At 56.1% G+C, this 25,434-nt stretch overlaps 1 protein-coding gene across 7 annotated transcripts in view; it reads right to left on the reverse strand.

Moving 5' to 3' along the window:
• BCL9L (BCL9 like) overlaps positions 1–24,644 on the reverse strand; it is a 29,116-nt gene extending 4,472 nt beyond the window's left edge. Inside the window, exons 1-7 of one of the 7 annotated variants that reach the window (XM_049856786.1) lie at positions 24,309–24,644; positions 17,977–18,035; positions 9,052–9,153; positions 7,445–7,830; positions 6,579–6,698; positions 307–517; positions 46–130 (exon numbers count right to left, since the gene is read on the reverse strand). In XM_049856786.1, coding sequence (XP_049712743.1) covers positions 46–130; positions 307–517; positions 6,579–6,698; positions 7,445–7,830; positions 9,052–9,077 — 828 coding nt within the window. In that variant the 5' untranslated portion in view covers positions 9,078–9,153; positions 17,977–18,035; positions 24,309–24,644. The other 6 variants (XM_049856787.1, XM_049856789.1, XM_049856791.1 and 3 more) reach the window with 6 other exon arrangements.
• Between the last annotated feature and the right edge of the window lie 790 nt (positions 24,645–25,434).

The following is a 25,434-nucleotide window of genomic DNA, read 5'->3' on the forward strand; positions in this document are numbered from 1 at the left end:
TCTGTGCTGTGCCTGCTAGGGCACCAGACCAGACAGCTCACTCACCTGGTCAAGCTTGGCCCGGGGCACATTCTGCTGGTGGTAAGCGAGGATAGAGTCCGCCCGGCCCTGGAGCACCGCCTCTGCGGCCCTGCACCAAACAGTTGGGGCACACAGCTCAGAGAGGTGGGCAGGAGGGAGCCCTGCCTCACTCAACCCTGTCCCCTGCATGCGCCCCAGGAGAGGGGTTGTGCTCACTCCTGGACCCCTGGAGGAGCCTAAAGGCTGGGGAGACGGGAGCAGACTTGGCCTCCCTGAGGCACTTACGTGTTGGCCAGGTGCGTGGTGAAGACATACACGAACTGTGAAGGCGGTTTTCCAGGGACACCCCCACCCCCGCCCCCAGAGGCATCAGGCCGAAGTCCTGGCGGGGGGCCGTGAGGGGGGCCTGGTGCGCTGCTCTCACTGAGGGGAAGTTGGGGGGCTTGGCTGGGACCCAGCTGTGGGGCCGCCATGGCTGGGTCTGCTACATTACAATCTGCGTGAAAAGAGAGGAGAGAGCAAGGTGGTAAGCAGCCAGATTCAGAAAGAACCAGCTGGGAGCCCTCGCCCCATCCCTCTGAAGGGGTACCCACTGTTTGTTAGCTGATGTTCTCAGGCTCAACTGTAGCCACATCTTGTGTTTTTATCAGTCTAACTTCCACACTTACTTGCCCTAGACTAGCCTTTTTTTTTTTAGTTCTCTAAGTTTTATTTATTTTGTTGTTGTTGTTAATACACAGAGCAAAATATACACCAATTCAGCGGTTTCTACAGGTACAATTTTGTGACACTGATGACATTCTTTGAGTTGTACAACCCTTCTCATCCTCCTTTTCTGAGTTGTTCCTCCTCCATTAACATAAACTCACTGCCCCCTGAGATTCCTATCTAATCTGTTCAGTTGCTGTTGTCAGTTTGATCCCATATAATTCTTAAAAAAGCATAATGCCCAAGGCAGACCTTTTTTACTAGTTAAGCTAAACTATTGCTCAGTTTTAAGATGACTTCGGGGGATATTTTTGGTTTACGGTTTAAAGATTATCTCAAGGCAATAGTTTCAGGAGTTCATCCAGCCTCCATGGCTCCAGAAATTCTGGAGTTCACAAGAATTTCAAATTCTGTTCTGCATTTTCCCCTTTTGATCAGGGTTCTTCTATGGACTCTTTGATCAAAATGTTCAGTAATGGTAGCCGGGCACCATCCAGTTCTTCTGGTCTCATGGCAGAGGAGGCAGTTGTACATGGGAGCAATTAGCTACACATTACATATCTTCCTCTGATTCCTGACTCTCTGTCTTCCTTTGTTGTTCCAGGTGAATAGCGACCAATTGTTGTGCCTTGGATGGCCGGCCTCAGACTGGACTTTGACTAGTGTCTTAGTTAGTGCTGCTATAACAGAAATACTGCAAGTGAATGGCTTTAACAAAGAGAAATTTATTCTCTCACAGTCTAGGCAGCTAGAAGTCCAAATTCCAGGTGCCAGCTCCAGGGGAAGGCTTTCTCTCTCTGTTGGCTCTGAGGGAAGGTCCTTACGATCAATCCTCCTCTGGACTAGAAGCTTCTCAGGACAGGAACCCCAAGTCCAAAGGATGCAATCTGCTCCCAGCACTGCTTTCTTGGTGGCATGAGGTTCCCTTGTCTCTCTGCTTGCTTCTTTTATATCCCAAAAGAGATTGACTTAAGACACAACCTAATCTTGTAGACCAAGTCTTCCCTCATTAACATCATAGAAGTAGGATTTACAACACACAGGAAAATCATAACAGAAGACAAGATGGTGGACAATCACACAATACTGAGAATCACGGCCTAGCCAAGTTGACACACATTTTTGGGGGACACGATTCAATCCATAACATTTCACCCTTTGGCCCCCCCAAAATTCATGTTCTTGCCATCATATCATAGCAAAAGTCTTAATTCAACTTCAAGTTCAAAACCCAAAAATTCCTCTTCATCTGTGAAATCTAGAATACAAGTTATTTGCTTCCAAAGTACAATTGTAGAACAGGCACAAACTAGAAATTTCCATTACAAATGAGAGGAATTGGAGGGAAAGAAGGGATAACAGGTACCAAGTAAGTTTGCAGAACACATCATATTAGCTCTCAAGGCTTGAAAATAATCCTCTGCTCTCTGAGATCATTTAGACAATGGCCCTGCCCTCCAAACTATAGGTATTGGCCACTCTCTCCAGATTTTGTATGGAGGCCCCTTGGTCCTGGGCTTGAGCTCCACCTTCCAGGCCTACTGGAACAGCAACTTCGCTCCCTCGAATCTGGGTGGCCCCATTCTCCTAGTCCATCTGAGTGGTGACTCCACCCTTTGAGACCCCAGAGGTCCTGGCCCTACCCTTTGAGACTGAAGCAGCTCTGCTTCCTGTGTTCCTCGTTTCTTCAGCCTCTGCTTCCTGGTTCCTTGACCTTCAGCCCCTCAGGCCTGGTTGCCCACCTCTGCCCTGCTGAGGCGAGTATTCCAAACCTCTGCAGGTCCACCAATAAGTACCTAGGGGTACCCCACTCTGCCAGTTAACTTCGGCCGGAAGGCACTCAACTCTCGCTCTGTAGGTGGATAAGCCTAGCTCACCGATAAGTTCTTGAAAGCACCCAACTCTGCCAGGAAGCCTGCTGCCAAAGGCACTCTCCCCTCTCGCTCTGTGGGTCGGCTCCAGTGTTGTCTCATGCTGGTCTCCTGGTTCTGCTGCTGCCATTTTTCTGCTGCTATTTCTTGCCGTCTGCGCCATCTCCAGTTTAACAGCTCTCTTCACTTCCGAGTTCTCACCAGAACTGTCTTTGACATCCATGATTCCACCAACAGTCTAGGCTTTATTAGGTCCTTTAAAACTCATCCAGCCTCTATCCATTCAGTTTCAAAACCGCTTCCACATTTTAGGTATCTGTTAGAGCAGCACCCCACTCTCTCGGTACCAAATTCTGTCTTAATTATCTAGTGCTGCTATAACAGAAATACCACAAGTGGATAGCTTTAACAAAGAGAAATTTATTCTCTCACAGTCTAAGAGGCTAGAAGTCTGAATTCAGGGTGCTGGCTCCAGGAAAAGGCTCTCTCTCTCTGTCAGCTCTGAGGGAAGGTCCTTGTCATCAATCTTCCCCTCGACTAGGAGCTTCTCAGTGCAGGAGCCCCAGGTCCAAAAGATGCACTCTGCTCCCAATGCTGCTTTCTTGGTGGCATGAGGTTCCCCTGTCTCTCTGCTTCCTTCTCTCTTTTATATCTCAAAGAGACTGACTTAAGACACAACCTAATCTTGTAGATTGAGTCTGCCTCATTAACATCATAGAGATAGGGTCTACAACACACAAGACAATTGCATCAGATGACAAAATGGTGGACAATCATACAATACTGGGAATCATGGCCTAGCAAAGTTGTTACACATTTTGGGAGGACATAATTCAATCCATAACTACCAGGATGGAAATAGTGATGATCATGTCTGTCAGTTTGCCATATTGTGGTGACTTGCCTGTTGCTATGATGCTAGAAGCTATGCCACCAGTGTTTCAAATACTAGTAGTGTCACCCATGATAGACAGATTTCAGCGAACCTTCCAGACTAAGACAGATTAGAAAGAAAGGCCTGGAGATCTATTCCAAAAATTAATCAAAGAAAACCCTATGCATCAGAACAGAACACTCTCCAATACAATGCTAGAAGATGAGCCCCCTAGGTTGGAAGGCAATCAGAATACATAGTGGCCGCAATACTCAAGCATACCAGAGATCATGAAGATGGCACAGGACTGGGCAATATTGTAGATGGGGTCACCATGAGTCAAAGCCAACTTGATGGCAGCTAACAACAACAACACGTGGAAAAGAGGGAAAGGGACAGCATGACCCTTAGTAGTAGGCTCCCATGTGCTTAGAACTCTACTGGGTACTTACATGGGTGATTTCATCTAATCAACACATCCCTGGGAAGAACAATCATAAACTCCACTTCACAGAGAAGGAAACTGAGACTCAAAGGGCTAAAGTGCCTCACCCGAGGTTATACAGCTAGTTAGTAAGGTGTCAGAATGTGAGCCCACGTGAAGACTCCAGAGCCCTGCCGAGTCTTAGACCTCATGCCCCAGTCTGTGTATGTGAGTGAACTTACACTCTCCAGTGACCAAGGTGAGGGGACAAGGAAGAGGTTGTACAAACTGAACATTCACATGAGGAATGGCTTTTAATTCTAGCCTCACTACTTACTTACTTTGTGGCCTATAACTAAGACGCCTCATCCTCTGAGCCTCAGTTTCTTCGTCTATAAAATGGAAACCCTACCCTACTCCCCGCACAGGAGCAGATCAAAGAAACATATCCTTACAGCAAGTTCAGAGCTATGTCACAAACTACAAAATCATTTGGAAAACTGAGAGTTAGAAAAGGCTGCCATACTGGGTTCAGTCCCAGGGTAGACCGGTCAGCCTCGGCACCATGAAAAATTTTGTCCCATGGCTACAAACTTTCTTCTAAGTCCTTGCCTAGAAAATACTACTCAATGGGTCTAGCTGAACGGACAGACCCATTCCCATTCCAGGAAAAACAAGTCCAAGTGCCAAGCCTGAGGACAGTAACGGCACTTTCAGTTAAGATAAAATAATGAACTGCCAGAAGTTGCCTCCCTTAAGCCAGGGCAGTGGCCACCTTCCCACAGGCCCAACATTAGGCTCCCTTCCTTGGATTAACCTCTGACAGTCCCATCCCACAGAGGCCCTGCCTCGTTCTGCACCCTGTCTCTCCAATCTTATACCAGGGAACAAACAGGGCCAAAAGTTCAAGGAAACTTGAGAGCAGACCTCACTCTGTGAAGGGGTGCCCTGAAGGACTAGGATCCTAGGTACAACTTAGAGGGGGCCAGGGGAGGCAGGTTTGATTTCAATAAGGAGCTTTCTAGTACAACAACAACAATGGAGTCCCTGGGTAGTGTAAATAGTTATCACACTTGGCTGCTAACCAAAAGGCTGGAGGTTCAAGTCTACCCTGAGGTGCCTCAGAAAAAAGGCCTGGTGATCTACCTCTGAAAAATCAGCCATTGAAAACCCTATGGAGCACAATCCTACTCTGATATATATGGGGTTGCCATGAGTCGGAATGAATTCAACAGCAACTGCTTTTCTTTTTTTTAATTGTGGTGAAAATACACACAAGAAAAGACACCAATTCAACAGACTCTACAGGCAGCTGCTTTTTAATAACAAGAAAAGCAAACACTGTTCTACCATGTTATCTCTCTTGACTCGTTTGATCCTCATCCCAACCCCATGAGATAATTGTTATTTTTATAGATGAGGAAACTGAGGCCCTCTCCCAAATGTACGCAAAGTGGAGGAGCTGAGATGTAAATGGAGGCAGCCTGACTACAAAGCCTGGGCTTCAACTTCTGCATCGCTCTGCCTTTGTATTAAGACTTCAAGAATTTGATGGCGGCACAACCTAAAATAGCAGCCGTGGTTGGCTGGGTATTGGGTATTGGGTACGAATGTTAGCAATCTCTTTTTTGTACTTCCCTGTGTCTTCCAATGCTTCTACAATGGTGCATTCAGATATTACAAAATGTGGATTGGGGGAAGTGAGTCTTTCCTGGGAGGAAGTGACCACTCCCATTTACCACCCGAGTGTGAGGGTTCAGATCAGCACATGCCTGGCGGGACTGGGCTCAGAGGGCCTCTAATGCCCCAGGTAGCTGCAGAGGCTTTGGTATTTTGATCCTGTGCACCACCTCTATAGACATGGTCCATCAATTACTTATCCACTCATTCCACCAAAGTTTGCTTAGTCTGTTTCCTCCTCCTAAGGGCATGATAATAACACCTACCTCACAGGGACTAAATAAGACAAAATAGCCAGCATACTTTTTTCTTCCTTCTCTCTATGGTCCCTGACCTCAAGAAGTCCATAACTCAACATCTTCTGGCTAGTTTCATATGCATCAGGGGCTCCCCAAGGACAGGGGCTGTGCCTGCTTCTCCCCCATCATTTGAGGAAGCTCCAAATACACACTTCGTCAATAAATGAGGCATCTATCCACACCCACTCCTCATCGCCCTGCTAGTGCACCCCAAGCACTGGTCAGGAGTCAATTACAGGTTAGGGAAGAGTGCCAAAGACCCAGCCAAGTGTCAGCTGTAACCCAGGCTTTGCAAAACGGAGCACAGCGTTGCAAAACAGAGCAACTGTCCGGCTCCCAGATATTGGTCTCGCCGCCTTCCCTCCACTGACCAGTAGGTGGCAGCACAGGCCAGGAATTCACGGGTAGAGGCTTGGTGGTGTGGCCGGGAAAGGGGGCACCTGAGATTCACACCACCTTACCTCGGTCCCTAGGAAGAGGGGGCCACTAAGTGCCTGGAAGCCTATCTCAGAGGGAAGGACGGTGTCTGAGAAGTGGGATGGGAAAGAAGGCACCCAGGCTCTGGATCCCTGCTACTCCTCTCCCAGCCTCAGCCTTCTCAAGCCCTAGGTGAGAAGAGGGAGGCTCCCTCAGGGCAGCTCTCCCCCCCACCTGCCTGGCGCCACTATCAGCCAATCATCCTGGCACAGATGGGCACTCACTGTGGGTGGCCCCAATGGGCTTGTCATCCTCCTCGCTGTCGGGTCCTGAGCACCATTCGTCCCCGCTGTATGGCTGCTTCCGCTCCAGCACGCAGCGCCGCTTACTCCGAGGTGCCACCTCTGCTCAAGCAGGACAGAAGACAGACAGGTGAAGAGGGAGTGCCCAGGGGCTCTGCCCTCCCTTGCCCAGGGTACTGGGCACCAGCCTGGGATGTTCCTCCCAGGCCCATTCCCCAAGATGCCCCACCCCAGAGGGCACTGCCCGGGCCATGGTGGGCACCCTGCCAGCCCCCGGCCCCCACCACACCACCATTTGTTTCTGATTTCACTCTGCAGCCCCGGCTGCCTGTCTCCCCTCCCCCCCACCCAGCACCAAGCACAGCATAATCCCCAACCACAACTGGTTCTAATTAGGGCTGGGGGGGGAGGGGGAAGCCGCTGCTACTCTTCCAAGGCCCAGTGCCTGCTCCCAAATGGCTCCTACCAGCCCAGGATACCAGGAGGCTCCCGGGAGGTGTGTGGGTCTGCTCCTCACCCCCACACTTCCCTCTCCCCCTCTAGAGGTTCTGGTGGCAAAGCACGAGGGGACAGGAACAAGGAACCCCTCTGCTGGAGGCTCCACCCTGGGTGCCCCTCCATGGGCAGCACCTAAGGCCAGAAAGCTCTGTCCTGGTCAACCTCAACCCTGACAGAATGGCCAGGTTTCAAGCTGGTCAGTGTGATGGGGATAAGAGAAAGCTGCCCCTGCATAAATGCCGGAAAGGCGCAGATGAGGCTTAGGCACCAGGCAGAGGATGGTCTCCAGGCAAGTTGGAGCCTTGAACTGTAGAAGACGCTGGAGCCTCAGGGATCAGGAAATGGAATACCTTTGGCCTCTGATTCCAGGGATGGGGTCCCAGCCTCTCGCTGCTCTCCAGAGTCCACAGACACGCTCCGCTCCCTCTTCACTTTGCCCTTGAGCGAGCTGAAAGGGGGAACCCCTGCCTGGGGGTTCTTCAGACTTGAATTGCTGGGTGAGATCTGGGTGGCCTTGGCCCCATGGTTCCCCGCCCCCACACCCTTCGTGCCCAGGTTGCAGGTGGGTCCTTGGTTCACATTCTGGTGCTGGGATTGGGCCCCGCCATTCCCTGTCTTGCCATGATTGGTCAATTTATTTTCTGGGTGCATTGGCTTGGCTGGGGCAGAGGGGCAGTGGCCGCGGGGGGACAGCGGCGGGCTCCCTGGAGCTTCTCTTCTCCTGGGATGGGGTAACCTGGGAGAAGGTGGGAGAGATGTGAAAATGTTAATCTTGCCAGGGGCTAGGCACCCCTGGATTTCAATCCTGCCTCCCCTAATGGTGTGGGAGCTGACCACCAACTATTCCCTATCTCCTTCCACAGCCCCTCAGAGGCCAATGCCCGTCTCTGCCTTGGGGAGTGGAAATGGGGCAACCTGTGTACGTGCATGCATGTGCCTGCACACACACACACACAGTTCAAATGAAAACCAGGGCCCTGAGTTGGCAGAATCTCTCCCCCACACCCAATGTCCATCAGACCGCAAGCTTCCATGGCAATCCCTCTCCACTAGCACCTGACCAATACTTAAGCATCCTCTCTTCTAGGGTTTGCTGTCTCCAAGCTTCTCCCAAGGTCCCAAACCTCAACTCATTCCCATATGTCTCAAAACCAGCAGGGAAGCACCATGGGACCTGAGGGTCACAGCTCATGCCCCAGTCCCATTCCCCTAGGGAGGTAGAGTGGTGCCCACTCTTCCAGACAGTTCCCAGAGCGGGAGGGGGAGGCCTCAGAGGGTAGGGGCCAGCAGGCACAGTGGCAGGCTGGCACAGGAGGAAAGGGGGAGGGGAGTGGTGAGCCCAGCGCACTGGAGTGCAGCTTGAAGCCAAGGGTTCCTGCAGCCTAGGCTGCGGGCCCTTTAAGCTCCAGCCTGCTCCCCCCCACCTCCCCCTCCCCGGAGACCTATTAATAGCTGCTGGAAAGATCACATCACGGGAGAGGATATTTATCCCCCCTCATTCCACACCAGCTCAGATTTATTTCAGCTCTGCTGTCCTGCTGCTGCCGCCTGGCCCTGTCTGCCGGCTTGTCTTGGGGAGGAGGAGGGAGGCAGGCCCTGTCCCCCAGGCCAGCTCCCACCTCCAGCTAGGCTGGGTCCAGAGAGCGCCATTGGCCCCAACAGTGGGGTGGGCAGGGGCCTGCTCAAACCACTTTAACAGGGGACGACCTAGAAGCAGCAGGTGTAGCTGGTTGCCAGTCTCCTCTGCCCCCTGGGCCCAGGCACTAGGGCTGGCTGCGAGCACCTGCCTCCGGGCAGGACCTCCCATTCTGACCCCATCTAGCCCACCTGAGGCCTGGAAGCCAAGGGCCTAGAGGGGCTCCCTCTCCAAGCCAGCACAGCTCAGCTCCACCACCACTGGGCCCTTCCCTTCCCCGCACTCCACACACACAGCCCGCCCTCCACAACACCCACACACCTTGTCTTGTTAGCCAGGATCCTCATGGCTCCCACACACAGTGGGGCTACGGCCCCTGTGTGTGCCCAGGGCCCAGCCAGGTACTCGGTACTGGAGCACGGACTGCAGCAACAAGCCCCAAAGAGAAAACTTGTAACTTGGGGAGGGGGTGCAGGCAAGGGAGGGGAGGAAGGAGGACCCAACAGCCCTGGGACTGGGGAGCTGGATGTGGTAGTGCGGGACTGGAAAGGGAGACCTACTAGGTAGGGTCTCCATCCAAGAGCCAGCCCTCCCACACCTTACCCTCAGGGAGCTTGCAGTCTCTAGCAGAATTCATAGGAGAAAAGGTGCCCGCGTGGGGCGGCAGTGTGGTACGCTCTGGCCCCCGGGGACTCCCGCTCCCTGGCGCGCCCCTCACCACGGGTGGGGAACCCCTCACGCCCCGCCCCAAGCGCGGCGCCCTGCCCCGGGGCACCCCAGGCGTTGAGGGGGCCGGGGGTGGGGGCACTGCCCCGCCCCCAGCTCGAGGCCTAGCCCGTGCCCATCCTAGCAGGCCCGGGCGGGCAGCGAGAGGCCTGGCGGGGCCTGGCGGGGCCCCGGGGCTGCAGCTGGGCTCTTCTGGAGACCAGTAACGCTGGCTCAGATTCCTCCCCGACCGCAAGAATGCAGGAGCCTCCCCTCCCCCCGCCCTGCACCCCCCCCCGCCCCCTTCGGCAGAGCGAGCGAGAGAGCCAGCGAGCCAGCGAGCGAGCAGCGGGAGACTGACAGGACTGCAGTGGCATTCTCTGGGCCCCACGCGCGCCGCACACACGAGCGCGCGCATGGACGGACACACAGACAGGTCCCGGGAGCGGCCCGCAGCTGGGCGCGCTGCGGCGGGGCCGAGAGGCGGCCTCGCCCTGGGCACAGCAAGGCAGAGGCTCAGATCCCGACCAACACGCAAACTCTGACTCACACACACTCACAGTCGCAGCTCACACGTGGACAGGGAGACAAAGACACGCACGGAGCTCAGGAAACTAGACGCACTAGTGCTCTCCCTCCAAGCACTCTGAGGTTCTCCGGAGGGCGAGGGAAGCCCTGGCCAAAGCAGAAGCGACTGAAACAGCCTGGGGCACACGCGGACAGGGCGGAGGCCAGAAGCCAGAGGGAGAGCTCGGGACTCATTTAACAGATGAAAAGACTGAGCCCCAGCAGCAAGTGAGCCCTAGAAAGCTGAGCCTGGTAGTCACAAAGAAACACAGGGCCATAGATACACCAACAAACAGACTTCTACAAACACAGAAGCATCACCCACCCGCCCCCTGCCCCGCCCCCCACCCCCACCAGCAGATCCCAGTTAAGAGCGGGGAAGGGAGGAGTCTGGGTTGGGTGGCTTTGTCCTGGTGGCAGGCCCAGCCTGAAGCTGGGTGCACAGTCCTGCTGCTCCCAGCAAAGCTGCTGGAGGCTAGACTTGGACCTCCCTGGTGAGGAGACCCAACAGACACCCTGTGGGAGTCTAACCCTAACTTAACCCCAGGGGGCACTTTAGCATTCCCTGTTAGGCTCTGTCTCTGGGGAGGAAGGAGCCTCTGGGAAAGGTTCCAAAGTCCAGGGCTTGGCTGGGAAGCAGTCTGCCTGCCCCATCTCCTGCACCACAGCCTGCCTCTGAGCTGGAAGGGCCTCCAGAAAGAGCTGAGCAGGGGTTGCTAAAGGGGGCATCTGGGTTTAGGAGCAGGCCTGTGGCTGACGTGTGTCTCAGGCTTTGTGTTTACAGTGCCTTCACATTCACCGCCTCAAAACGACCCCAAGACATGTTATTATCTCCATTTCACAATGAGGAAACTGAGGTCTGGGAAAAGGAAGTGACTCGCCCCTGCTCCCATGACCAGTAAGTGGCAGTGCTAGGACCCCCAGTCTAGGGCTTTCCCCCTACATGGCAGCGTCACCTTGGAGCCAGGACTGCTCATCTGAGCCTACACCAGACATGTGGGCTACCAACATTCCAGCCACCCGACCATGCCCAGCTCCCACAGGCAGAGAGACAGAGCAAGGGCCACCCACCACCTCATATGTTTACAAGCTCAAAAATTGGGGACCTTTAATAATTTTGGTAGGGGCTGTTAGAAAATTAGCTCTTCCCAGTGGCCCCAGTCAGGTCAAGGCTCCTCCCCTCTAGGACTCCACCCCCTCACCCCCACCCAGCCGCAGGGCAAGCTGAGTCAAGCAGGGATGAGTCAGGACTTTCCCAGTTCAGCCCCTACTCCCCCACCCCTCCAAAAGCCAGCCTAGCTCTCAGAGACCCTCCTCCTCTACACATGCCCTGTCCCTGAAGAGACCTGGACGGCCTCAGGAATGGAAGGCAGGAGGGCTGATTTCCTGGTGGGGCAGTTTTTAAACAAGCCATGAGGGAAGGTGGCTTCCCAGGACCAGGCCAGGAGCCTCTGAGATGGGCCAGAGGAAAGGGACCAGCTCTGGGAACACAGCACTGTAGCTCCCTCATAGGGGGTGGGGTGGGAGGGGCGCCAAGTGCTCACAAACAGGGAGCAGGTGCGAGTCACCTGAGTGAAAGACCAGGAGCATACCCAAGAGAACGGTGCCCCAGGAGGGGAAGCGGCTGAGGCAAAGAGCCTGAGATCACCTGCCCTCAGTGTAACTGGGGGAGTCCCTGGGTGGTGCAAATGATTAATACATGCTGGGCCACTAACCAAAAGTTTGGAGGTTCAAGTTCACCCAGAGGTGCCTCAGAAGAAAGGCCTGGCAATCTACTGAAAAATCAGCCATTGAAAGCCCTGTGGAGCACAGTTCACAGTTCTATTCTGACACACATGGGGTTGCCATGTGTTGGAATCAACTCAATGGCAGCTGGTAGTGGTGTACCTGAGGGAGCAACAGCCTAAGGGTTAAAGTAGGCCTGACCCCTGGGTGGGAGGGAGACAAGGAATGGTTCAATGCCCAGTGACATACCAACTCTACTCAGCACAGAACTGCCACAGGCATGGCAGGTATTCACACACCCAGTGGCAACCTTCTATTTCCAGGTGCCCCCACACTGGGGGCCTCTGCTTGGTCCGCTAGTCGGTCCACCAGCCTCATTGCCCAGCTCACAGCCACCACAAAGAGGTGGTGAGGAAATAGTTTGGAGGATCTATGCTCCCACCTGTAGTGGGGAGACACCTCTAGAGAAGAAATGAGCTGCTAGGACCCCCTGTGATAGGTGGACAGACAGGACACTGCTGGGAGCAATAGGGGTGGGATCCTTGGCCTCTGACTCAGAGAGATACAGCCCCAAGTCCCACATCCCCTATTTCCTGGGTGTGAGGACTCCTTGGCCCCCAAAAGCTCCCCTTTACCACCCAGGTCACTTCCTCTTCCTGAGGTTGTGACTAAGATAGATGGGGAGGTCAAAGATCCATAGCCCAGCAGGAAACCTCCTCCAGGACCAAGGTACTGCTCTGGGACCCTCTATGTGGGGACTTCCAGGCCCAGAGGGGCCTTCCCCTTGCTCTAGTTCCTAGCAGCTCTCCCCACTTCCCCCCAGTGCCTACAAGGGAGACCATGCAAATCAGCCATTTTTGCCTGGGAGTTTCCAGCCCTGCCCCACCTGCAGTCTTCCGGTAACATCAGGCAACCCCAGCCCTGTAGGACCATGGAAACTCCTGGCCCCAGACCTTTCTTGTCTGAGATCTTTGAAAAGGGTGCTTCTGGGGGATTCTACCCTTCTAGAGCTTGAAGGAACAAGTGGCATTGCCTGGGCAGGCCTGAGGTCACCTCACTTCTCTTGACTCCTTCAGCCAGTGCCAGGGTACCCAGGCCTCAGGAAGCAGTCTTGTCCTGGCAGAGGGGTACCTCTAAAGGCTGCTCCCCAATCCCTGGCTGCTCCCTCCCACAGGTGGAGGGGGGAGGAGGAGTGGGGGGCACAAGGAAACAAGACAGGGCAGGAAGCCCAGGCAGGCAGGCGGCGCGGGCACTCTGGGCCAGGCACAAACAGCCAACACAGGAAACCACAGCCCACCCCCGCCCACCCCACCCACCCACCCAAGGCTCTGGGAGAGGGGAGTGCCAAAAGCCTGGTACCCCAACAGGGGCAAGGAGCAGGGGTTAGTCCAGGGCAAGGGAGGAGGCAGAAGCCTTCCAGTCCCCTCTTTGCCCGAGACCCCACCTGGGGAGGGGGAGAGGAAGCCAGGCTGGCAGGGATGGTGCTGCCGCTTTAAATCCACCGAAATCCTGAGCTAGGCCCAACCCAGCTCTGGTTTCACAGGAAGGAAAGGCGCTCAGGAGCCAGTAGGGCAGGCGGTGGTGGCTGGAATTAGCCCCACCGGCACAAATATATCTGGTCTCCGCCCCGCCACCCCACTGGCACTTCCTGCCCCTTGGCACCTGCACCAGGGTGGGGGTGGAAGAGGGTCTAGGTGCTGTTCCCTATGCTGTGAGAGACCCAGTCTCAGAAGGTACCCAGTTGCTGGGTACACGTGGGTAGAAGGTGACTTTCCAAGCTTGGAGTCCCAAGCAGAAAGAAGAGGGATGGGCAGTGGGGTAGGGGCAGCTCCCTGTGGGCCCTCACCTGGCCTCTGTCCTCCAAGGGGTTAATCTGGCCCCTGTTTTGGGGGATGGGGGTGACCGAGGAACCTCCTCTAAACTGCCTGGCTGCTGGGAACAATGGGGCCATTGTGGGAGGAGTGGAGTGCGGGCAGACTGCTGGCAGAGCCAGTGTACCGCGGGGCGGGACCTCACCCAACGCCTGCCGCTGCTGGCTCTCTCCCCCAGGTACTGCCAGAGGCAGAGCCATCCTCCCAGCCCCCTCCCCCGCAGGCCTGGCCCAAACTCTTGGCAACAGCAGCGCCTGGAGGGCCCTTGCACTGCCCACGTTGACATGCAGACTGCCATGACCCTACAGGAAGCAGGGGCATGTGGGCCAGGACAGGGTGCCGTGGGGGTGGGGGAGATGAGACAGGATGTATGCCTGTGATCCTCCCGCAGGGAAGACAGGAAGGCCAAATGGGGTTTCTGGTGTCGGTCCTGGCACCCTCAGGCAAGAAGGGCTTAGGGGATTGTGAGAGCAGTGACAGGCAGGGTCCCTGCTTCCAGGCCTCCTTCCCCACACCCATTTCATCAACCTGTACCCTGAGGAGGTCTGGTGCCCCTGGCAGCCTCACCCTCTGGGATTGGGACACTGGCAGGTGGGCAGGGTGGCGCAGTGGAATGAGAACAGGTTTGCAGGCAGCCAGAGTGCCAACATACCCTGCCCCTTCCGAGCTAAGGAACCTTGTCCATCCCTTCATCCCTCTAAGCCTCAGTTTCCCCACTGGCAAAACGATAATTTTATAGCGTGAGATAGTATTCATGAAAGTATCTTACAGAATGCCTAAGACATACCCAGCCCTCAACAAATCACCTCTGGTCCTCAAGTCCCCTTCATTATCTCCTGCCATGGCGCCCAAATATATAGGCATTTGGCAAAAGTTGGCACTGTCTCAATAGTTGCCCTTTGAATATCCGAGTGAATGGGTCCCATGGCCATCATATCAGTGGCACCAAATAAAAAGACTTGGCCTTTCCTCTGGCCCCTCCTCTAGGTATCACTGTGCTCATCTACACACTCAAACTGAGAGCGTGGACCCAGAGTACTCATCCACCTGCTTAGCCACAGGTCTAGCTCAAATCCCCAGGAGGCAAGTGAAGGGGGTCTCCCTCCCCTGCCCTGCCTGACTCCTTGACAGTCACCCTGCAGTGTTTGGGCTGGGAGGAAGCTTCAGCCTCCTCTTTTGCCCTGGACCTCCTTCCACAATGAAGGGTCTGAGAGTGATGGAGAGAGAACTGAGCCATGGAGTTCTGCAAAGTAGGGGTCCAGGGGAAAACTTGGTCTGTTCTCAATGAGAGAGGGCTACACCTCTAATGGTGGCTCTACAAGTCCCAAAAGGGTTAACAAGGCCCTAAAAATAACCTGCTCCCAGCAGGACCCGCTGATCGGAACCCTCCAGCCATCTGTTCCCATTTTCTCCTGTTCACATTGGAACATCTGAAACCAGCCCCAGAGCCCCAGCCTTATCCCAAAAATAGCCCCAGCCTGCCCAAGGAACAGGCCCCAGGGGCCGGGCGGAGGCAGCATGGCTGGCCCAGCGCATGGCCTGGCCCAGGCAACTAGGAGCCCTCACTGGTCCCAGAAAGAGGTGGAGAGCAGGGCCAGGCGCTCCTGCCCATTCCTTTTGGTACCAGTCCGGAGAAGGCATCTGCTAGCCAAGCCAGGCCTCAGACCCAGGAACCCGGGTCTTCCAGCACTTCTGCTGCCTCTTAATTTACTGCATAGATTCAGATACTGACTCCCTAGAAGATCCCAACCACCTGTCTGCATAGCTCCCCTCATTGTGAGGCCCCTCCCCCAGAAGTTTCCTAAATCTCAGTCTCCTCCACCATCCCCATCTCATCCTAGGACCTTTAGGAGCTCTGCCCACCTAGTTTCACTCACCACTCTCCTCTGGCCTGGGGCCCTCAGGGTAAGGCAGAACTTTTTCCAGCACTGCCCACACTTACCCACTGCAGCCCAGGAAGGATTCTGGGGGTCTCCTCTGGACACTGTGGATGCTGATATGACCCCAGCCCCCTCTGGGCTTCAGGATGCCCCTTCCCTGCCCGTCTGTGGCCGGCAGGTACCAGGAGTGCCCGCTTGGTTTCTACACACACGACAGGCCTGGACACTGTCCCTCCACACTCAGGGAAGATGCCCAGGCAGGATACAGGGGATTCAGGGGAGCCTGGGCCCTGAGGCGGGCCTGATAGCTGTCATGCATGTCCAGCTCCACTCGTCTCCCCTGCCGCTTTTCTCCCCAAGGAAGGGCCTGACCCCTAGGCCAGGAGGGAGAGGAGGTGGCCATTTAAGGACCATTTAAGGACGGAATGTCTTGTTCAGGCTGGTGAAAGAACAGAGCAGCAGGGATGGGTGGTGGGAGGGGTGCTGAAGGCTGGTGTGAGCCAACAGCCCCGGGGAGTATCAGGGAGACATGTCCTAAGTTCCCTAGGCCTTTCTCCAGGCCTATAGCTGTTTGGCAAACTTGCAATCAAGACATCAGCGAGCACCAACAGTGGAGAAACTGAGGCAGCAAGCAGGTAGATCTGGAAGGATATAGACCAAAGCCAAAAACCAAACTCATTGCCGTGGAGTCGATTCCGACTCACAGCAACCCTACAGGACAGAGTAGAACTGCCCCATAGAGTTTCCAAGGAGCGGCTGGTGGTTTCAAACTGCTGACCTTTTGGTTAACAGCCATAGCACTTAACCACTGCACCACCAGGGCTCCGGAAGGGTATAGAGAGGGAGATAATTAGACTCCAGGAGTCTGAAGCCTTGCAAAGGCTGTCTCTTCCCCTGCCCCCACAGCCTCTCCTCCCTCATCAGTTCTTCCCCTGTTAAAGCCCCTGGGAGGGTCAAGAGTTCCTGTGAAGAGCTGTGACTAATAATAATGATGGCGATCTCTAACGTTTATTGAGCATTTACTCTGCAACAGGGAAGTTGGCCTAAGCACTTCACATTTATTATCTAATTCAATCCTCAGAAGAGTTCCACAAGTACTTTTATTCTCCCCACTTTACAGATAAGAAAACTGAGGCACAGGGAAGTTAAGTAACTTGCCTAAAGCACACAGTCCAGAGTGAGAAGAGCCAGTGTTTAAAATCCAGACATTCAAGCAATTGGGTTTTTAACATTTCACAATACAGATTCACCATGGTATTGTTCCTCTACGCTGTAAAGAAGGAGTTGGTAGCCAGGCCTCACTGTCTCATTCTACGCCCGTTCCCTCTATGCTAGATGTGTGCCAGGCCCTGTGCTAGAGGCCACAGTTCCTCCCCAGGGAAGAGATCAAAGGGAGAGCGCCACTCCCCACCCCCTCAACACAGGCGCCTGGCCTGGCTGGTGCTCTGAGAGCAAAGTTCTTGGGCCTCCCCCAGCCCACCCACCCCAATCTGTTACCTCCTCACCCCTCCTGGTCCCTAATGGACAGTCAGGGGAGGGATCCAGACAGGTTACCATGACAACAGCACAGGGCCCCTGCTAAGAGATGCCAATAGGCTAAAAAGGAGCCTGCTGCCCCTCCTACTGCCCAGGTAGGGGGTCAAAGGTCAAGTGGGACTCATCACTGAGGGGTGGAGTCCAACTCCTGCCCCCACCTGCCCAGCCACACCTATCACTGTCCTCACTTCCTCTACTACCAGAGCTGGAAATAAGACCACTTTGTCCCTGTCCCTGAGGGGCAGTGGCCTCCCTCCAACAGGGAGGATGGGGGATTAGTTGGATCAATTAGAAGCCCCTCGCTCCTGAGGGCAGTCCGGGGGGGGCTCCTCCTAGTCCCCAGCTTTCTCCAGCTTTCCCTAGTCAGACCAGAAGCCCACAGGAGTGTTTGTTGTGACTTCAGGGAGTTGTTGCTAACTAAGGAAGGAGGGGAGGAAGGGGAGGAGGGAGATGGCAGGAGAGAAAGATTTTGTGTGTGTGTGTGTGTGTGTGCGCGCGCACGCCTGTGTCTAGAGGGCCCAGGCAGAAACCACATTACAGTGGCTGGTAGCCACCCTGGCTTTGACTCAGCCACTTGGGGCCAAACAGCGAGGGGGGCAAGTAGTTGGATGATCAGCAAACGGTACCTAGCCCTTCAGGGTGACTGGGCCAGAGTTCCCTACCTCCCACCCCAGGAAAAGAATCAATCCCAGAGAAGGGCTGGGGCCGTCACCGGCCTGGTGCTTTAACCTTTTCTCTCCTAGCCCCGCCCCCACTCCCTACTGAGCTCTAGGTTGTAGGACTATTTTCCCACTGGGAGCCAAAGGAGGCCGCCCTGGAATGGGGGGGGGGGGAGGGGAGAAGTGGGGGCAGAGAGCCAGGAGGAGAGAGCCCAAAAGACAAAAAGCCAAGCAGGAGGCTAAGCCAGGACAATGCAGCTGGCCTGAGCAGCCAAGGACACACACAGCACACAGACCTCTCACCTCAGGAATCTATGTGGGTCAGGCTCAGGCTCAAGGGTGTGGTCTGGGATGGGGGCTCCCTGTGGAGAGAGGGTCACAGCTATGCCCCTGTTTCCTCCCCTGACCCCAGCCCCATCCCCACCACACACCGCATAAACATGTACATACATATACACAGCTTGCAGCTCCAGGAAGTCTCCAAGCTACTCAAACTACCCCCTCCCCCTCCCCCCACCCACCCCCCAGGACTTCTGTGGATTGGCTGGGAGCCAGGCCTGACCCAGCTGCCCCACCACACTTCTCCCTCCCTATCCTGCAAGCAGGGAAGGAGAAGGGACTTGGAGCTTAGGCCCACAGGGAGACAGGAGGGACAGGACAACTCCCACAGCCTGGCCTGAGGATCTAGCAGGAAGGGATGGATCGGGGTGGTGGAGGACCCCAGCTTTCACCACCAGCCACCCCCCAGGGCTCTCCCCAAGGGAAAGAAGGGCTGTGTGTCCTATGTCCCTGTGTGGTCTCCTTGGCTACACCCCTTGTTCCCTGAAGATGCAAAGTTCTAGGGACTTGGCCTGGTTGGAAGGGCCTTGGGTGAGAGAGTCAGGCTTAGCAGTTAGTAGGAGGGGGCTGGGTGAAGCTCCCACAGGCAGGCGGGAGGGAGGCTGGTGGCTGGGCTCAGTTTGTACTGGGGGTCAAAGGGGAGTTCTTTTCCGAAGAATTCTGGGAGAGAGGCCAACTAGAGCAAGCTGCTAACCACCCCTCCCTCTCTCTCACTGCACTGGAGAGGGGGGGTTTCTCTGCCAACCAGACTTAACCCTCTCCGGCCTGTGCTGCTCCTAGGCCCCAGAGGGGGAGGTTGAGGAGGAAGCCTCCAGCTGGACTCAACTTGCAGTTCTAGGGAGCAAGCACAGGGCATCTGCCAGAATAAGCATGGCTGGTTTCACATGGCCCAGTCTGGCTGCGCCCGGCCCTGCCACCACCTGGGTGACTCTTCTGGCCTCATCTCCTAAAGGTGTCTGCAGTGACGTGTGTGTGCGTGTCTCAGAGATAGAGATTGAGAAACAAACTGAAAATTCCTTGCAAAGGCCCTCCCCCTGCTGGGTCACTGAGCACTGTACCAACCTGCACCTCTACCCCTCCCTTCCTCCCATGTGTCCTGGGACCAGAGGCCATGGGGTGGGGAGTAAAAGGGGCAGTTTATGCCCACCTACTACTGCTGTCTCCATAGGCCCTTGACTTACACACACAGCCCCTGTCTCGAACCCTCGTCTTCCTCATGACTTCCTCACATGTGCTTCTAGAGGAAAGCATTCAATTAGAGCCTGAGATCCCAGGAGGGAAAGCTGAGCCATAATGAGCCATCGGGGTTCCAGTGCCTATATCCCATCCCACATAACTCTGCCATTACCACTTTTGCTTTGGGGAAGAAAAAAAAGCCCCAACTGGCAACCTCTCCTCTTACTGAACACTGCGTAACTACAGCGAGAGGGAATGAGATTAAACAGGAAGGACTTCCCACGATCTGAGCAAAGGAACACTCAAGGAAATAGTGGTAGCTGGCCCTACCCCAGAAACCTCACATTTCTGGGCTGGTACATCACCCCCTTAGGATTCCAGGACCCTCTATCTTCTGCTCAGGGTGGAAATATGAATGCCTTCTCTTGTTTTGCTGTTTGCTGGAGAAGTCAACTTTTCTGTACCTTTAATTTGCCTCCAAGCTCCCAGCTATGATATGGCTTAATATACCTTATCCCCAAATCAAGCAAGTGACCCCAGGGGTATGGGTTAACTCCTTTTCCCCAGGGCTTTCCTTTAGAGCATGCCCTGCCCCACCCCACCCCACCCCCCATAACAGCCACCAATATGTCATCATGAAAAGAAAAGGGTGGACGGTAGTAAGGGGATCCCTAAGGTACAGTGTCTGTAGGGGAGGAGTGACAGCCCAGGCCTCAGGAGCATTTTATTCAAAAGTTTCCCCTCTCCACCATGCTCTCTCCAAGGATCATGGAACTGCCAGAAGCCTTGGCTCCACTCCAGAAAACCTTCCCATCAAAGGGCAGAGGACTCCATGTCCCAGGGAGATGAGGGGGAGACCTGTGACTACACACCCCAGACATGTTCAGAGGGAGGAGGAGAGAGTCAGGAACAGTGGAGTGCTCACTCCCACGCATAAAGCATAAAGGGACACACCCCCAGGTACACAGGCTCCTCAGAGGTACCCCCAGACACGTGCAACTGAGAGACAGACAGACACAGCTCCCACAGATACACATCCAAGACACCTCCTAAAAAAAAAAAAACTCCCCAAGAACGGCCACTTAAGACCTATGGAGACTCCCAGACATACAGAGACAGCCTAGGAGCACTCAGGAAACACACCCGACATCCGGTCAGCCACACAGAACTGCTGACAGAAGATACAAACACACCAGGATACATACAAACACACACAAAGTTGGACACTGCAGCCTTGTGCTAGCACACACCCTTACACACACAACTGGTGATGCACAGTGTGAAGTGAGATTAGAGGGCAATGTTCTGCAGCCCTAGAGGGGGGTGGGGGTTGAGGGAGAGTACTCATGGATTTCAAAACAATCCTGGTTTCGAAATGCTGGATTCAGAGTCATTCCCGGCTGAGGCTAGGGGTGGAGAGTAAGGGGGAGGGGAAGAATGACCAGCTCAGGACCACCAGCCCATCGGAGGCTGAGAGGAGCTGGCAGAGGGAGCCCTAGGGAAGGGGGACTAGAAAGAGACACCAAGGTGAGGGGGACCAGCAGGCCCAGTGCCAAGCAGGGAGGGCCTGCACCGGCTGGGCTGGAGAAGAGGCAAAGGAGAGGCCTCGGCGTTAGCCACTGACAGGCAAAGTAAGAAGACGGGGGAGGATTCCCTCTCCCTCAGGACTGAGAGTAACAGGGAAACCAGCCTATAGCCCCTCCTCAGCTTTTGGGCATTGGTGACCACCTTCTCCCCTGCAGAGTGGCCCCTGGCTCCCCTTCCCCACTGGCTAGCAGAGCTGACGGGTGAGTCACACACAGTCCACCAAGGTGAGCCGCAGGCGAAGGGGCCAGAGGGGGTGGGGGGACAGCAAGGGCCTGCAGGGGTCAGGATCTTCAATGAGACCCACGACCCACGGTTCCCCACACTCAGGGCAGCGTGGGGGTACCCTGAGGGAGACTGAGGCTGTGCAGCATATCCCCACACCCAGGAAGTCACCCCTCCCACAGCAGCCAGAATGCCCTTGCAGCCCCTCCCCCCAACCTCCAGGGAAAGCCGGCAGAGCTCTCGGAGGGAGGGGAGGGACGGGAGGGACGGGAGGGACGGGAGGTCAGGCCAGGCTGGGGGTGGGGCTCTGGAGGCCTGGCCTGGCACAGGGCAGAGGAAATTCCAGGCTGTATGTAACTCCAGGCTGCGTTCAGGGCTGCCCATTTAAATGACAAGCACCTCAGCAGCGCTCATGCTTTCTTCATCTAGCCCCTCAGCTCCTAGCCCCTGGCTACTCAGCCCTCCACCTGGCCCCAGCCCTGGCACAGGTGGTTAGAGGATGGGACCTGTAGGAACTTAGCACCCCCTGGATGAGCCTCTCAGCCCCAGCAAGAGTTCCCCCATCCCCAGCCCCATCCTGGCTCCTCAGGCCAATCAGAGTTTCCTTTCCTCAAACTCCTGGGGGCAGCCCCCATAATGTGGCTATGGGTGGGCAGCTGTCAGGGCTGGCAGGCAGGGGCACAGATGCCAAGCTAGAGCAGCCAGGCGCACAACAGGTTGAGCCAGTCCCTGAACAGCCAGCCCCACCCCAGGGAAAGCGAGCCTGGCAGAGGCTTCCTGCCTGCGGCACCCAGCCTGTACCTGCTTGGCTCCCACGGCTGCCCACTTTCCCACGGTGCCACCCCCCTTCAGCCCCCTCCCCCCAGGTCAGCACCCAGGCAGTACCCAGGGCTCCTGGCACAAGGAACGGAGGGATGCCATTTCGCTGTGACTCCCGGGTGCCTAGGTGCCCTGCCATCAACAACCAGGAAGCTCCAGGAGAGTAAGGTACAGCATCAGCGCCATAAGAACTGCAAAGTGCCCAGCACCTCCTTGCAGGCTTCTTTCCATCTTGGGAAGCCTGGACACTCAGACACCCTGGCTCCTCGGAGCTATCCCAGGGTCCTGGGACAGAACTTCAGCCTGTGGCGCCAGAGGCAGTGTGGAGGGTGCCCCCAGCTCCTCCTCTTAGGAGGACTAGCTGCGGGGCTGGGTAATTGGTGGCTCCCTCTACTCCTGCCAGAGCTGCTACAGCCTGCAACCTTGGGCCTTTCCTCCCACCTACTCCTGGGCTCAGCTCCATCTAACCACTGCCCCCACAGCAGGTAGGCCCCCTTTGCACAGCATCTCCTTTAATCTAAAGCAGGTGCCAGGCATTCCAGCCCTTGCTGAGTTGACACTGCCACCTGCTAGACTTCTGCCCAGAAGTCTACTGCCCTGCCCAGTCATGGAAGTTGAGCCCCCAGCCCAGGGGGCTTAACCTAGATACCCGGAGGTGAGAGGCAGGAACTAGCCAAACGGAGTCATAGGTGCCCAACAAAGATTCAATAAGCAAGATCACTAGGTCCAAAATTACTACCATTGTGCTAGCCCCAGATTTCCATGGGCCACTGATCTTTCTAGAAGAAGACCCTGTAATCTCCTCCTTCTACCCCCAGTAATTAGTGACTGACTCATTCAGTCTCTATATGGACCTCCAGAATCCATCTCTAACCAGGGGGCCACTGCTACCCCAAGACAAGAGTAACTCTGGATCCAAAAATATAGATATCCTACCCCTCACCAGCACCCCTCCCAATGTTAACCCTTGTCCCTCCCCAGTTAAGGACAATACGGGTAAGCAGAACCCCTAGGGGGAGTTGGCCAGAGGGCTGGCCTTCCAGGGCTGGTTCTCCAAGGACAAGGAGCCAGATCACCTGGAGGAGGCAGAGCCTTCCTTCCTGGCACCAGACTTCCTGTCTCACTCACTGCCCCTCAGCCACTCTCACCCTGTCCTGAGGCTTCCCCCAGTCTCCGTGCCCTCACCACCCCTAGCAGGCAACTAGGAGGGAGCTGATACCACCAAGAGAGGCCCTGAGCATGCTCTTCCCCTGGGGCCATGAAATCGTGATCCTGACCCAGAGAAGGCAGCCAAAAGAGCCAAGCAATTCTTCCTGGAAGAAGTGGCTGCTCCTTGAAGAGTCTGAGGAGTGGGGGGATAACAAGTGGAGTGGAAGCCCACCCACCCTGGAGGTCTCATTCACAGGCATGAGTAGCATTAGAGCAGATACATTGCAAAGATAGCTTTCCTAGGTAAAACAAGAAAACCAAGGCTAGGAGAGAGGGCAGGAGATCAAGCGGGGCTCAGTCACATGCCCCAGCCTACCTCTCCCACAGCAACAGTACAGGTCCCCCAAAGACACAGATACAGACACATACCCCAAACAGCAGACAGAAGGAGGAGGGAGGAAGGGGTGTCAGAAGAACCCGGAAGGAAGGAAGCTGGACAGACAGACAGAAGCTCATCCTGGTTTCACTGCTCCAGAGAGACACCCTCCAGACTCCCAGACTGTGAGGGACACTCTCCTTAATTCCCAAGAAGGAGAAAAGGAGGGTAGACCTGGTGTCTCTTGAAACCAAATTCCAGTAGTCCCAGGAGAAGATACACCTCAGTCAAGCAAGAAGCCCTAGCTGCACTTCTCCCCCGAAACCCCACATTTATCTCCCAGGAGCCTTCAGAGCAAGGCAGTGGCCACCTCCCCACAGCAGTGCAGGGCCACCTTGAAGGGACTGTGGATGAGCCCCACCCCCAGCCATGCCCACATCACTAAGAATCCTTGGCAGGAGAGACTCCTCCAGTCACAGCCCTTGCTTGCTGGCAGTGCCTGGGGGCAGAGGGTGACCTCCCCCCAGGTCTCTCCAATACTAACCCATCTCCCTCTGGAGCCTCTCCTCAGCCAGGGGAAGAGTGCTAGGGTGTTGAGACCCAAGGGGTTGGTGAGCCTGGGAGGGGGACTACAATTCCCAGAAACCCCCAGGGCAAGGTTCGCAGCTCCAGCTGGCCCAAGGCCGGCCTTGTTCTCTGCACTAGGGCAGCAGGGTCCCCTGGCTGCCCCTAGGCCCTTCCCCCTGTGCTCTAGGGTTGCCAACTGGATTGGGAGGTTAAGAGTGGCCTCCACTGGCCCTGGGGTTGTCCCCCACCCTCTAACAGCCTAGCGGTGCGTGCCAGAGGGCAAGAGACAATCAGGCTGTTCCTCCCCCCCCCCCCCATTCCCAATTCAAACTGGATCTCCCTCCTTTCCCCTCTGCTAGCTTGGCATGGCTTTCACCCTCACCTCCAGCCCACCCCTCACCTCGCGCGGGTCGGGGGTCCTCACGCCAGGCCGGAGCTGGACGCCATGACCAGGTCAGGGTCGGTGGATGGATTGGGGTCCTCCTGCTCCCCAGTTGGAGGTGCGGAGGAGGGCGGGCAGGCGGTGGTCTTTTGATCCTGGGCGCCTTGATCTCAATACCAGCCTGGCCCGGGAGAGGGTATCCGGGGATCGCTGGGCGCCTGGGTTCCTGCCTCCCAACCGGGGAGCATGGTTGTGGGCGCCGGGCAGCGGCGGGGCAGCGCGCACACCCGCCCGGCCAGGGGCTGGGGTCTCGGCCCCAAACCTTACGGCTTCGGCTCCAGCTCCTCCTCCCTTCCTTCCTTCCTTCCTTCCTTCTTTCCTTCCTTCCTTCCTTCCTTCCTTCCTTCCTCCCTTCCTTCCTTCCTTCCTTCCTTCCTTCGCCTCCTCCTTTCACTTTCCCCGAGGCCCGCGGGAACGGCGGGCGCTGGGCGGGGAGGGAGCTGTCTGGGCGCTTATTGTTGGTCGGACGCCGAGGGTCCCGGTCGCAGACCCCGGGCGGCGCAGCGCCAGGGGACCCAGGCGTGCGGGCGTCCGGCCGGCTGGCTCCGGGCGGCGGCGGTGGAGCAGCGGCCCCGGGTCTGGGGCATGTCCGGCCACTCGCTCCGCCGTGCGCCGCCGCCTCCCCCAGTTCCCTCGCGCTGCCGGAGCCTAGCTCGCCCCTCCACTCGGCTCCTCTCCCCAGCCTGAATAAGCATCGGGGCTCTCTGGCTGCCTCCTTCTGCCTTCATACCAGAGCCCGGAGAGGCCCCTGTCAAAATAAGAGCTCCCCCATCTCGCTCGCCTCGTCGCCCAACCCGGCTCCCCCAGCCTCCCAGTGGTCTGACTCGGTAAGGCGCCGGATCGGCTAGCGGGAGGCAGGTTGGCCCGGGGGTGGGGAGAGGGGTTCTTTTTCTGCCTTCTCTCCTCCCCATTCCTGAGGGCTGGGGAGGGGACGCGCCAACAACATCCCAGGCTGGGGAGAGATCTGACAGATTTACCCTACTATCTGCACGACTGGGAAGAGAGTAAGTTACCCAGATTCCCCGTCTCCCCACCAACCCCAAACAAGCACACATAGAGCACTGGGTCCCCTCTTCGTTGTACC

Source organism: Elephas maximus, chromosome 17, assembly GCF_024166365.1.
Source record: "Elephas maximus indicus isolate mEleMax1 chromosome 17, mEleMax1 primary haplotype, whole genome shotgun sequence".
Taxonomy (NCBI): Eukaryota; Metazoa; Chordata; class Mammalia; order Proboscidea; family Elephantidae; genus Elephas; species Elephas maximus.